The 15048-nt window shown below is 32.4% G+C and overlaps 2 protein-coding genes across 3 annotated transcripts; both read left to right on the top strand.

Moving 5' to 3' along the window:
* The first annotated feature begins 2392 nt into the window (after positions 1 to 2392).
* Positions 2393 to 6631, top strand: LOC122047115 (uncharacterized protein YwbO-like). 2 transcript variants are annotated; one of them, XM_042608180.1, is made up of 8 exons: positions 2393 to 2534; positions 4690 to 4837; positions 4918 to 5040; positions 5128 to 5171; positions 5241 to 5366; positions 6043 to 6127; positions 6259 to 6315; positions 6398 to 6631. In XM_042608180.1, exons 2-8 carry the CDS (start codon positions 4703 to 4705, stop codon positions 6488 to 6490), a joined length of 663 nt encoding a protein of 220 aa, XP_042464114.1. In that variant the 5' UTR covers positions 2393 to 2534; positions 4690 to 4702; the 3' UTR covers positions 6491 to 6631. The 2 variants fall into 2 exon arrangements, with proteins under 2 accessions (XP_042464114.1, XP_042464113.1); XM_042608179.1 differs by lacking the exon at positions 2393 to 2534 and adding an exon at positions 4202 to 4242.
* Positions 6632 to 8814: 2183 nt separating this feature from the next.
* Positions 8815 to 15048, top strand: LOC122047114 (exosome complex component RRP42-like). The gene is made up of 8 exons (XM_042608178.1): positions 8815 to 9047; positions 10554 to 10687; positions 10809 to 10865; positions 11007 to 11099; positions 12067 to 12145; positions 13603 to 13727; positions 14278 to 14421; positions 14524 to 15048. The coding sequence occupies exons 2-8, from the start codon at positions 10562 to 10564 to the stop codon at positions 14764 to 14766; spliced, it is 867 nt and encodes a 288-aa protein (XP_042464112.1). The 5' UTR covers positions 8815 to 9047; positions 10554 to 10561; the 3' UTR covers positions 14767 to 15048.

Here is a 15048-nt window from a genome sequence, read left to right as displayed (position 1 = left end):
TATCCTTCCTCTTCAGTTAAAGTTGTGCTGCAAGTAAATATTGCTGTGGGTATCCTTTTTTGAATCTAGTGAATAAATGTTATCTAATTAATCAATGTTAATGACGATTAATTAAGCAGTTGACACACAAATTCTACTCGAGATCAAATATTACATGAAACATTTTTCTTCTTTTCTTTTTTATTTCATGTAATATGTCGAATCTTAAAATGGGTAAGGGTTTACCCAATTTAGTCTGATTATTTTGTTTTACCAAATCATCCCTTTCATTTTTCTCTACTTTATTTACCATTCAATTTAAAAATACTCCTCTAAAACTCACTCTTTGTAGACTTTTGAAAGTAAATTCTTTGCCTAGGCGGTGCAGCAATAAAATATTTTTTCAATTTCTCAAATATTTAAAGATCAAATCTTAATTTTTTGAATTAACGGATGAATTTATCTTAATAGATGATTGACTTAAGAATATTGGATGATGAATTTTCTACTATGAGCGTTTCAAAATTTATTTTGATGAACGATGAAAAATTTTTATGAGATTAAACGGTTCATGCTAAAATACTAGGTACCTAGTACCTAGTAGAAAAAGGGATCAATTCTTAAAATCATCTATAATATTTGCACTTTAATCCTCTGCACCTTACTTTTAAATGGTAAATATTTAATTTAAAAACTATATAAAAGGGCGCCCTCTAATTATTTATATCGTCAAAAAGTATCCCTCTTTTAAATTTTATTCAGAAAGCATTCCAATTATAATTTAATATTTAAAATGCTCTTTTGTATTCCGTCTTATAATAAAATGATCTAATTTTAATCAAAATCAGTACAAATTTAGTTAAAGTGTTTAAATAAATATAGTTATTATTTTAATAATCTTGAAAGAGAAATACTATTTTAATTATATAGATAAATAATTAGGAGATGTTTTGCTTAAGTAAGTTTTAGATAGACATATAGTTTAGTTTTCAAATGGCATAAAATGCAACATGAATTAATTTTTAAATAATCTTATATACAATTTTCATATTCCAATTTCACTTGGTTGAATTTCTTGCATTAAAATGAACATCTTAAGGATAGAAGGTAAATAAACAAAAGAATGTATCCATTTGAGGTGGAATGAGTTTGACTATAATTCTTGGCGCAGTTTTTTTATATTTAAATTGATTTTAAAATTAGTCTGTCTATATTTATGATTGTAATTGAGATAAAAAAAAGAAAAGAATTTTACTGAGAAAAAGCAGGATACGATTAAAAAAAAGGGAAAAGTATTTTTAACTCTCTCTATTTTCTATCAAGGAGCATTTTATCCCTCGTGTATTTAAAAAATAATATTTAACCCCTTTAACTAAAGTTAAACGTGAATTTTTTTTATAAAAGATAATTGTGTCTTTACCCTTTTGATATATATATTTTTTATAATCTTAAGAAAAAAAATTCATATTGAATTTATTGATAATTTACATTCACTTTCTTTGTTAATATCTGAACTAATTTTAAATAATACAAGACCCTAATTGATATTTTCAACATGTGTATGACTAATGATTCACTAATTAAAATCAATAAATTATATATATAACTTCTAATAATATATAAAGATTAATACTTAATTATACGAATAAAATAAAATTAAGTAGTTTAAAATGTATATTTTCGTCACCCCACCTATGTAGCTTTTAAATATAATGTATAATAATTATTTTCTTCATTCCCTCCTAAATTTAAAATTTTAAATTCGCCTTTGTCCAGAATTATATAAGGTTCCATAAAAATAGGTGAATGTATAATTTTCCTTGTTTATGCGAAAACAAATTTTTTTCATCTTCTTCGAGTTCTTTTACTTTTCTCATGTATACACGTGAGCTTCATATCTCAGTTTATCATTAACTTGACTATCAAAGAAGGTAACATTGACAATGTCAATTTTCAAACAAACTTTGCTTTGTAAGACACATGAGAGTGGACCACCGACATAAACCACAAATCCAAGCGAGTGACGAAGGGCACCATCACTAATTGCTTCTATATTTTTTTTATCCTTTTATATATATTTTTCTCCTTGTGTAAATCATCAATCCAACAAATCAATAATTAAAGAGTAAACTCAGAAGACATATGTAATTATTCTCCATATTAATTCAATATGTTTTTTTCTCTTAATATTATAAAAAATATCAAAATTATAATTATTTTTTATATTTTTTTTATATTTAATTTTGGTTAAGTGTTATTTTTTAAATATAATGTGATATAATATTATTTGATAGAAAAATAGAGGGGATTAAAATAGAGAAAAAACGGTGATTTGGTAAATATAAAAACTATTGAATAAAAACTGGCATGAATCTCTCAAAATGCCAAAATCTATACTTGCCTACAAGGCAGTTGGAGAAAGCATGATGATGGACGATCGAGATCTCGATCGAGCCTACAAGGAGGCAGTTGTTAAAGTAGTCAGCCGTGGAGCCACCAATCGCCTTCTGTCTCTCGCTCGTAGCGGTGGCGTGGAGGCGTCTACCCTATCTCAGGTATCGCCATTCTCGCTCCGATTCTCTTTCCTTGGAGTAATTTACTTTATCTACGGAGAATCAAATGTTGATTGATTGAACCTATTTTTGAGTTGTTCTTTAGTTCTGCTGCGAGCCCAAAGGAGAAAGGGGGATTTTTTTTGGTCCCTCTCTACTTTAGGGTTTCGGTACGAAGTTTTTTTGTCGGACCTAGGAATTTATGGAACAGAAAGTTGAACAAATCGAGGATTTATGATGGGAAAATATCGATTTAAGGGACGTATAGTGTAAAGAATATTTTTTTCATCGAATTTTCAGTATCTTTTTGAAGAGAAATCGAAAGATGAAGCAATGAATCTATCTTGGTCTGAATCGTTAGCTCAAAATCAAGTGTAAAGGTTCTTTCTTCATAAGCAGGTGCTCGAAAGTAAAACGGTGGTTGTTAGGATCATAAAATGAAGTTTTCTGCAATATCTTTCCATGTTTCCATTATTTTGGAGATCAAGTGCCTTGTGCTAGGAAAAATATAAAGTAATTGCGTGCTTGGCAAAAGTAGATGATCTAGCAGAGAGACCCCATCACACATGAAAAAAATAGGAAGTTGTGAAGATTACTTTTATGAAAATTTCTGTTTCATGCATATCTCAACCTTTGGAACTGAGAGATTAATTCAACCTGTATTGTTTATTATCAAGTTGAAGTTGTTGGTATGCTTTGGGATTTTCCTGGTCACTTATAAAGCCTGAAATTTGCGTATTTTTGATATGTTGCAGTGTAATGCAAAGTAATAATAATTAATTAAAAAATTGCAGAAACTAACTATGCAGAACAGGTTTACACAGTGTGAAAGCATTATGCCAAAGCTGCAAAGATAAAACTCAAGAAGATAATGATAAAAATGTTAAACGAATCAAAATACTAGGCTTTGTAGAGGTTCAACATGTTTGACGTACGTTCTCCCTTTTGGAGAGAACCAAAACTCAGGCATTTTCACCCTCCAAAGAACTTGTAGAACACATTGTAAAGGTTGTATACATGTTGATTTGAAACTTCCATGCTCAAGATAAGGCTCTTTCCTCTCCAGGTATAGGAGATAGATAAACATCCATAATATGTTTGTCTTATAGTTCTTTATCAAAAGAAAGAGCTATCTTCTGTAGACTCTGCAACCTTCTGTTACTGACTTCTGTGGAATTAAATGATGTGTACACATGTAGGATTTGCTCAAATTCTTGTTACCTTGCTATTCTTGTCTTGGAGAATTCAATTATATGAGACCTGAAAATTTCTCCAATTGATCATTTTATAAGCTTTGGTTCTTGATATAATCAGAGTAGCTGGAGATGGATTTTAGCTTGGTGTGTTTACAGGATTGAAGGATATCTCTTTATGTTCGTTCATGTGCTGTGCTTCAGTATCTATATGAATACCTTCCATTTAAAGTCTGACATGATATTTCCTTAATCCTGCACAATCTCTAATAACTTGCTTTGGCTTACTTCTCAAGAATGAGAGCAACCACACCCAAAGAACTTCTTTATTTGTGCAGAAATATCATTCATGATTTGTTGATCGAGTACATTCTTTTTTCCAAAGATGTGCTTGCATGACTTGTTTGGAGTAACAAAATAATCATTAAATCCCTAACTTGAGGTGGAGCAAAGGGATTTGACGACCTTTTTGTGACAGGCTCTTTAATGTTAATGAAGGGATTTAACAAAGACAACTGGTAAGACGAAGAATTTCATATGTTGATACAACACCATGGTGGATTCCTACTTGAGTTTTTTTTTTTGCTTATGTTGTCTTACCTAAAAAAAATCCATTATTTTGTTAACAAAAGGATTTAACAACTAGCAATTCATAAATTCAAGAATGTTTGATGTTGACATCATCATCCTTGGGGGTTCTTACCCTTTGTCATTTTTTTTTGCTGTTATTCTCATACTTAGTTGCAAATAATCCATTGTTTTCATTAGGATTAAGTGTAGACCTAAATTAAAGGAAGAAATATGTGTTGTACTTAATTTTGTGTCCTAGTTGGTTAATGCTAAAAAATTAGTTAGTTTTCAAATTCACTCTTCATATATATATCATTATCCCCTTTTAATTTACCTACCTCGAGTAAAAGTTTGAAACTGATATTTCTATTCTAATCACTTTGTTAAACATGCAGTTCTATCAGATCAATGGCACATTCAACAGGTGAAAAGAAGCTTATCAGTATCGACGTTAGTTCCGACACTGTCTGCCCTTGGTGTTTTATTGGAAAACAGAACCTTCAAAAGGCCATAGATTCAGCAAAAGATCGATTTAACTTTGAGGTTTCTCTTCTTGTTGATAAAAATCTTCTTATCATTTCAATTAACCTTTTCCTTCCATAATCCTTGTTATTCACCTCCAGGTTCGGTGGCATCCATTTTTTCTCAACCCTGATGCACCCAAAGAAGGAATTAACAAGACAGACTTCTATAAACAGAAGTTTGGAGCTTCACAGTATGAGGCGATGATGTCTAGGATGACAAAGGTCCTTTTGTAGTTATGTTCTGAATTTTAGTCTAATATCTGACTGATCAAAAACATCTTGAGGCATAATATATGTTTTGTTTTGCAGATATTTAATAGCCTTGGATTTGAGTATGATACCTCTGGGTTAACGTAAGTGAACAACATATGAGACCTTGTAATTGAGCGTAAAGAATGTTAACACATTCATGGGTGATTCAGGGGAAGTACACTGGATAGTCACAGGCTTATAACATTTTCTGCAAGCCAAGGTTATGATAAACAAAATGCTCTTGTAGAGGAGTTGTTCCTCAACTACTTCTGTCAAGGAAAGTATATTGGAGATCGGTAAGAATTCTTCTGAGTTATTGGAAAATAGTCATAGTTTCTTTAGTTTTTTTTTTTTCATATGCATATAGAAATCTAATAAATCTAGTCAACAAGAGTTGTAAGCTTCTGCATTCCTATGATTGATGGCTTTGTTATCGTTGACTTTGCATCTTAAAACAAACTTAATTAGGAATAATTATCATGGAGTTGCTTAAACATGAACTGAGGTAGATACACCGACCTTGATTTCACCGAGCTTTCCTTTGCGGCACCAGTGGTGTTGAGCTAACTGAGATGAAAATAATTCCATAGAGCTATGACTCCTTTATAGATATTCCTATTAGGTTTCGTACACAAATGAGTATGATCAAAAGTGATTCATGTGCTACTTCGTTCTAGTCTTCTGCATTACGGGTACAAAATAGTAGTGAAGTTCCAACATAGTTTGAAATATTTTTATACTGATTGCTCGTTTTGCACAGATTTTGGAATGAAATTGTAGTGTTTCTTACCATTGAGATGAGTCTGGATATTTCTCCCTCTAGTGCAAACACTTGTTACTTTTCCAAATTTCTAACCATGCTAGTTGTACTGCTAGAAGAAATATACGATACACTGATCGGTTCGAATTCATCCTGTCAAATTTTCATGCTTTGTTAGAAATTTGGATTATGAAATCTTGAAATAAATACAGGAAAGTTCTATTGGATGCTGCTCAGAAGGTTGGCATAGAAGGAGCTTCAGAATTGCTCCACGACCCAACAAAAGGGATAGAGGAGGTTGTTACTTGTTATCACAAAAACAAAAACAAAAAACAAAAAACAAAATTCTTCAATCTTTTCAAAATTCTTGTTTCTAACAACTTCAAAGAGTTTTATTTGCTTTTATCTTCGTTTTCTGCCATTGAAAGGTCAATGAAGAGCTTGAAAAGTATTCTTCTCGCATCAATGGAGTTCCCCACTTTGTGGTGATTTGTTTTATCCTAGTGCCTTGTTTCCTTTACAATATTTTGGACTGTCTCTTTTCAATTGATATTCTTTTTCTATCAGATTAATGAAAAATACAAGATCAGCGGTGGACAGCCTCCTGAGGTGTTCCTGCGAGCATTTCAAGCAGCTGCAGATGATGATTCCCGACAATGATTTTTTTTATTTTGATAAATAAAATAACGGTTAAGCATGCATTTCACTAGAAAATGTTTACCTGTTTTAATAATCCTTCATGATGAACTCTCAACTTTTCCAAATCAGGAAATAATATTTTGTTATCGATTGTTTGTATCATGCTCTCACATTGTTGTCCAGAGCTCCAGAAAAGGTCCATCAAGATTGTGATTTGAACCTTAAGATTTTATAATACCACCATTCAATAGGTAAATGAGATTTGAACTTAATTAGGAACTTATCAGTCCACCATTCAATCTTATTTTTTACTTTTAAGTAAGATTTCAGGCCTAACAACTTTGATTGAATGGACTATGTTTACATTCCTATAAACACTAAAATTTCGCATTTGTTGAAAGTAAATAATCTAGGGAAAAATTGCGATCATATGAGATCAGTTTTTAAGTTTTGTGCTATTTACGTTTGTTTGATTTAGTTATTGAACAAGCTCAGTGTAATAAAAGATTTTTATTAATGGATGTGATTTATGATTGTCATTGGTGGATAGTTTTTCTACTACTGTTTAATCATTAGCCGGTTGAATTTAAAGGTACGTAGTTTAAGTCGACTGTTTAATATAAGATTTTTTTAAAATGGGATCGGTCACTTTTTTAAAAAAATTAATTAGCATAAATGGAATATTTGATGCGAACCACAGTTTTTTTACTCATGGGATTGATAAATAAATAAATAACTAAATAAAAAGAGAAAAATGGTAAAACTCAAAATGCGTTTTCTTTATTGGAATAAAAAAGACACCTATTTTCGATATTCTATTAAAAAATAATAAATTAGTTAGCCTTATTGATTATGGATGATCGATCTGATTTCATATAATTTTTTCATCAATCATTAGGGTAAATCGGGAAATGTACACGACAGTCAACCTAAGAGCCCAACATCTTTTGATTGCAACTCCTATTTAGAAGAAAAATTTCTATAAATACGTCATAACTATAGTCAACCTAAGAGCCCAACATCTTTTGATTGCAACTCCTATTTAGAGGAAAAATTCCTATAAATACGTCATAACTGGGGATCGAACCATGAGTATCCAGATGACAATATGAATGTTCTATCGCGGTACCATAATCTTGGGACTCCGTACTTATGTTAGAGCCAATATAACGAAGTGTTAAATGAATATTATAAATGGACCTCTTTTCTATTATGAGTGAGTATTATAGAAAGAGAGACCTCTTTCTCTCATTTTTTTTTTTTAATTTTGTTTCCTTGTTTTAACGGTAAAAATTTTAATATTATTTTTTAAAAACAATAATATTTTAGAAAATAAGATTATTATTAAAAAATAATAATAATTTAAAATATATTTATTTAATATGATATAATTTTTATAAAATTGAGTGGATAAAATTCATAAATAATGAATGTTAATATTAAAAAAATATCAATAAAAGAAATATATTATTATAATAAATATGTGGTATTGAAATTTATATTTTATAATAATGATATATTATTAATGTTCTTATTTCAAAAATTAGAGAGAGCATGTGCATGCATACGTGCAATTTCTCATAAATTTTCTTTTAAAATAAAATACGTGTATGCTTCGTCAATAATCTTGAGTGTCCATTACTGCATCGTACTCCGAGGGACAATTGAGTTAATTTCAAGCTTGATATTTCTGTTTAAAATGATCACTAGGGCACCTGTTCGTTGATCAAATATTTAAGAGTCATAATTTCAATTAATTGATAAATTTCTCATAACGAATGGGTAATTTAATAACATTAAATTGATAAATTATTTATTACACGTGCTTCTCAATTTATTTATGATCAATAATTTTTTTTATAAAATAGAATAGATCATTTTCAAAATAAATCAATATAATGAGATTTCAATTAAAAATAAAAAAAATACAAAAGTACATGCCAATCTGGAAACCTGGGATGATACATCTCAATTTCGATATTTAATCTGAATATATTTAAATGTCTCCCGTGAGGAGGACAAAAATAATATATAATTCACATATATTTTTAATTATAATTTAATATTGATAATTTTAACGAGTAAAAAATATTGTATATAGTATTTATGAGGTTTATTTTTGTTTGGATTGCTACGTCAGCCCAATTTCGATAAACAGGTTCCATTGGCAGAATGTAGTGAGTGATCAGGTGCGTCTAAAATAGACGGTCATGATTTTTTGCATTCGTCACCCTTCCACGTATAATTTTTGAATCCCTCCTAAAAGAAAGAATAATAATAATAATAATAATAATAAATTATACAAATTCCCATCGACCCTCCACGTAATAAAAGCAAAAGCTAGGTTTTACCGTTTTTCCTCTTTCTGTCTTCCGCCGCACTGCTCTTTTCCCGGCGACCTCTTCTCCCGCGATTGTTGCACGTCGTTGCTCTCCTCAACATCTTCTCCGGAAACTTAGACTTGCGTTACTCGGTCGAGCGATCGCAGCCATCCAACCGTCGAGTAACGTTCAACCACAGCAGCTCCAGCCATCGAACGTGGTCCGACGTTCCTAGGTCGGCAGAGCCCCACGTTCGGGTAAAGTGCTAACTTCTACAGATCGATCATGCGTGTATCATCAACAACATTCCTTTTTTTTTTTTTGCTCCCGGTCTGGTGTTCCTGATTTTGAAAGTTGTCATTTTTTAAAATCTGTTGTTTTATTTTGCATGTTTGGTTGATTGCATTAGACTTTGTAAAGTTAAAATTTTCTTCCGTGTTGAATCTATTTCCTAGTTTGGGTTGGTTGTCATGTCTTCATTTACTTGTTTAGAAGATGAAATGTTTAGCAAGAGTTAGATGGAGAACCGACAGAATTAAAAATTGCCTGTTGCGAACAAAGGAATTGACACAGATTCTATCATCAGAGCTATGAATCACCATGGACAACAAAATGAATGTGACTTCAGTGTCAACTAACTATTGGATGTTTATGTAGGTTTTAATTCTTCCTGCAAAAGTTGTTTAGTGACTTGCAGCGAAGCATCAACTAATAAATAACAAACATTCATGATTGAAATGATCGTCGTGATGTGAAAAATATTGAACTAATATCCAAATGAAAGCCACAAATTATTTTGAACAGTATTCTGAAGACTCCAATTCAATTATAAATTAAGAAAAAATTTGACGAATAAATATATAAAAATATTTTTAAAAATAAAATAAAGACATTGGATATTGAAAAATATATAAATAATTTATATATATTTAAATTCGATAAAGATTGCTGGGCCTGGATTCTTTATCTAGAAATGAAAAAAATTAAAAATAGGGTATTTTGGATGATAAACAATTTAATTGTCTTTCCTTTGTTCTAAGTAAACAATTTAATGGATTGATCTCACTCACCTTCCTCAATTAAAGTAAATAAGCATAGCACAGAAAGATTCCGTTCTTTTTTGCTTAGGGATTCTTTTCTTTCTTCTTTCTTGATTCCTTTCCTTCTTCAATCCACACCTCCAAGTAAACAGAGCATTATAGTTCAATCAACTTATACTTTAGAGGTCAACACAATCGATACTTTGTCAATTTTGAGTTAGTTGCAGTTTTTCTCCTTGACATCTAAGTTACATTTTTATATTCTACTTTTCCCTGATTTAAAATTCTTGATTATCTGATCAATTCATGGATATTTACATTTCATCTTAGACTTTGTACTAGGCATGTCAATTTCCTTAAGTTAATGATTAATTAACAATGTGTGAATTTTACTAGTGAAAAGAACCATAAGAAAGTATCTACTCTTAATTATTTAGTTTTTTCACAAGTAAAAGGGATGCTAGCTAGTTGATATACCTTAATTTTGATGAACTATGACTTTCTCTAAAACTCTAATATCTTGTTTAATATACTGACATATATGCATAGTGGCAGATCTCGTTAAATTTAAAGTGTATTTCTGATAACTCATTTTGGCGAAACTGTCAATAATCAATGGATTGAGAGTTTTGATTTTGTTGTATGAGATATAAATACTTAGTTATTATGGTAGCTTTCTATGATGTGTTTTCTTCTATTATACCATTCATTTTTTCTTTGTAGGGAGGATAATGGTAGGCCTTTCTCTAGGAGAGAAGCAATTCATACATGGTGGGATTGCTCAGGACCTCCGCACGGACGGTCGAAAAAGACTCCATTACCGACCCATCTCGATCGAGACAGGAGTCATTCCTCAGGTTAAATGCAGATTTTTATTTGATTTAATTTTGTTGTTGTTCTAGTAGTTATTGTCTCTCCCCTTCTGTTTTGTAAGGAGTTCTACTTCATAAGCATTTCTCCACTCCTGTTGTTTTTTAGGCGAATGGGTCTGCACGAGTTAGATTGGGAGCAACAGATGTTATTGTTAGCATTAAGGTATATTATTGATATCTGGGTTTCTCTCCAGTAACGATATCTGAGGCGAGGATACTAGGGTCCCTTATGTCATAACCATGGAGTAAAGCCTTTTGCATGGGTTGGTTTTTGTGAATTTTTACATGATATTGGGTTATTTAGGCAGAATTGGGGAAGCCAAGCTCTCTACAACCGGATAAAGGAAAAGTTGCTATTTTTGTTGACTGCAGTTCGACAGCAGCACCAATGTTTGAGGTTAGTAGGTCAGTTTTGTATTGTCATGGTGTTCCTCTTGTGGCTTGACTTTCTGGGATATCTTTTTCTGTAATGGAAAAACTAATGCACTTTATCAGTGTATTAGAATGAGATCTTATTGGACTTTTCAAATGTTGTTTTGCTTCATAGTTTTCATTCTTTATGATGTTTGTGAATGCATATGCAATGGAAAAAATGATGGCTCCTGAAAATGTAAATGTGATCATCAAATTTAGTCACTTAAAAATATGGTAGGGATGAAATCGGGCTGGAGCGTGATATCGTATGATGGTGTGATCATCTTCCTTATCCCCATCTCTCAATGATATCAAAGCAAAATAGGACATCATAACATAATCATTAATAATTGTTAAATGTAAGAAAATGTGAAAAATATCCTTCTACTTGAAGATTAGGTTTCAACTTTCAACTCAGCATCGTTCACTGCTCCAGGAGAGAAGTTTCAAAATTTGCCCTATATGTTCTCTATATTGTCGAGTGAATGGGTTGGGTTCAGTTAAGTCCCTACAAGAGTACATCAAGTTGCCATCCCTACAGGTACAATGGCTTATTTGTTGAGTATCAAGAAAAGAAGCAAAAGAATCAGCTGGCTTTTGTCAAATTCGTACCTAAACAGACAAAATAGGAACTATTACTGAGAATGGGGATGAGAAGCAAAAGTATATGACTATGTGGAACCTTGATGAATGATGTACATAATTCTTCAGACAAAGGTCAATAGAACTGATAGACTATCAGTTTATGCTTTTAATAGTCCTACTACACTGCCCAAAATGGAAGATGATGCTCATTTTTTTGTTTTGCTGCTTTAATTTTTAAATTTGCCTTGCATGAAGTATCTGTAGCTATCAGGGAAATGGAAGATGGTCCTGGTAGTAAATTTTTGGTACAAATTGATTTATTTTGCAATTCCAATTGAAATTTATTTATTTTAAAACTATGACAGGGAAGGGGAGGTGAAGAACTATCTTCAGAACTCTCAGTTGCTCTTCAGAGATGTTTACTAGGTGGTAAGAGCGGAGCAGGTATGTTTCTAGTATCCGTTGGTTATTGATATCAGTAATTCTGATTGCTTCTAACTAGTTGAAAAATCCATTAATTGCCTAACTTAGAGTGAGTCATTGTTTTCTCTGTATTATGGAGAAAGGCATCTTTCATTCTGCATAATGCATATCAGTGGTTCTTGTGCATATTAACTTTATAGGCAAATTTTTGAATCCTTCCAAATGGCATTTTCAATAATAACAATGCTACTTTGGATCCATAATTGGTAATTTGTCTTTATACCTGTTTAACATCAGCTGTGGTAAAAATGATTCATGTTTATCTACATCTTGTATTCTTCACTACAAACACGGGCAAAACCAAGTATGGCCAGCAGGTATTTCTTGTTTTTTTATTACCAAGTGCTGAAATCCCAAGTTTTCATTGTTTGAATTCACTTTCTATGCATCATGGCCAATTGTTCCAAAAAAATCCATACCACTTTAATTTTGCAGCATATGTCAATCCTTTCATATGTTCTTTCACTTAATCTTATGTTAGTCTTCTTTCTTTTTGCTTCTAACTTGAAGAATTTAATTGGAAATCATGTGTACTAGATTACACATTATTCTAGGAACAGGATGCAACACTCTGTACTTCTCTCTCTTAAAGTTAATGCTATCTGTAGGAACTGCATCTCTGCATTTGAGGGTGCTGAAGTGTTCATGGAACAAAGTAATTAGCATTCTATCTCTGAACTATATTCGTTTGAAGATATGTTTCACTCCACCTTTATTGTTATTATAATTCCTCTATTGTAAGGTGCTAAATCATCAAATTTATAAAGCTGGAATCTATCAACAATTTCTAATCCAGGATTTGTTACCTTTAGTCCCTGCTATACTTGTCCTTCTGCAGTTGTTCAAGTTTTGTAGGTTAGATCATACATGTTGATTTGCTTTGCCAGCTAGATCTGAATGCCTCTGAATGCATTGTTTGAGAATCAGTGCTTTGAACATATCTTTGATGTAGGCTCAAAATTTTGGGAAATTTGTCTAGTTGCATCATAACTTAAAGTTCATTTATCTGTCACACTATTTCTCTTTTGTTCAGTTATAATTTTTCCTCCTATAATGCTTAATCTCATCTGAATTTCTCTTCCTATGCTTGTACCTTGTCTCTGAGTTAAGTGGTTCCGCATTTCTTGGATCATTACTTGTGATTCTCTTTTTGTAACCGTGCCACACTCAATGATGCCCTTAACTACAATCATGGAGATTATCATCTTTGTATTCATACCATTGCATGATTATTTTTTTTTATGCCTTCGAATGATGCCTCATGGACATTTCTGCTTTTCCCACCATTTAATTGTCATGCAAATTTTCTGATTTTTTCCTGACCAACTTGCTGTGTCTAAATTCTCATTTGGCAGTCAATCAACTTCCTTTTAGACTACAAACTTTTCTCTGCATACAATTCTTTCTCCTTGTTGTAGGGGCTGGGATCGATCCCTCATCCCTTGTCATTGTCGAGGGTAAGCTGTGCTGGGATTTGTACATTGATGGCCTAGTTGTCAGTTCAGATGGAAATCTACTTGATGCATTAGGCGCTGCAATCAAGGTAATCAATCTTAGTACTAGAGTCAGCAAATCCTGATTTCCTTAATCCTAGCATCTTATCCAGTGCTCATTAAAGTTTCTACCTTTTTTGTAGTCTCCAGATTGTTGTATGAGTTCTAGATCAATATCAAATATAATGCACTTTTACTTGCTTTCTTCTGTGTCTAGTTGTTTTCTGATTGATAATGGTCATTGATCATACTCCCTTCTGTGAAAGATACCAAAATTTGAGAATGACAGCCCATTTCTCATAGTGTGCTAGTTGGATGGAACTTTTTTTTTGTTTTTTGTATTCTCAGTCTCATCAAAATGAGTTGAGTCAAGCACTCCTTAAGACATCATGAATAAAACCTCCCGTCCTTGTTTAATATAAAGCTTCACGTTGTCGTGTGTTGAGTCACACCAGTGCTGCCTACTATTTGATATTGGAGAGAATTTTGGTCCAAATGATGCAAATTAGATCTTTATTGTATGTAATGCTGCAGAGTTATCGTGACTCCTTTGAATCCTTTGAGGCATCTATTCATCATCATATATTGTTGTTGTTCCAGGTAGCTTTAAGTAATACAGGCATCCCAAAGGTCACTGTCATTCTTGGACCTTCACCAAATGACCAACCAGATGTCGATCTTAGCGATGAAGAGTTCTTGCAGTTTGACACTACCGGAGTCCCTGTTATAGTTACCCTGACTAAGGTAACTGGAATAACTGTCATATTCGAGGTTCAAGTTTGCTCCTTTCCTGGTTGGAAAGGGGCATTGGTTGCTTGCCAGCTATTACAACTGATGTGTTATCAGGTCGGTCGCCACTACATTGCTGATGCGACTTTGGAAGAGGAGTCTCAAATGAGCTCCGCTATGTCTGTCTCCTTGAATAGGCATGGACATATATGTGGACTGACGAAGCGAGGCGGTGCTGGCTTGGACCCAAGTGTTGTTCTTGACATGATTTCAGTCGCACAGCATGTAGGCGAGCAACTGATGTCTATGCTCGATTCAGAGATCGCCGCTGCAGAGGCAGCTGCAGTCCAGGAACAATGATCTGTCTGCATCCTCCAAAGTTTCCTCCCAATCTGCAGGAGATCGAATGTTCGACTCATTTCTTTTAGTAATTGCTGTCAGCTTTACGTTTGAATGTTGCGGAGCAATTTGTATCATCTAAATAGAAGTTTAGTACTGTAGTGCTCAGATTAAAGTAGAAATCTTGTTAATGATGACAAAAGGTAAATATGTTTGTCTCAGCGTCTTTGTCAATTTGTCTCAGGACTAATACGGAGGAGGTAAATTATGGGTAATTATTAATTTTGAGAATAATGATTAACA

The sequence above is a fragment of the Zingiber officinale genome, chromosome 2B, assembly GCF_018446385.1.
Source record: "Zingiber officinale cultivar Zhangliang chromosome 2B, Zo_v1.1, whole genome shotgun sequence".
In the NCBI taxonomy this organism is placed as follows: domain Eukaryota; kingdom Viridiplantae; phylum Streptophyta; class Magnoliopsida; order Zingiberales; family Zingiberaceae; genus Zingiber; species Zingiber officinale.
This window is presented reverse-complemented; position numbering and strand designations above follow the sequence as displayed.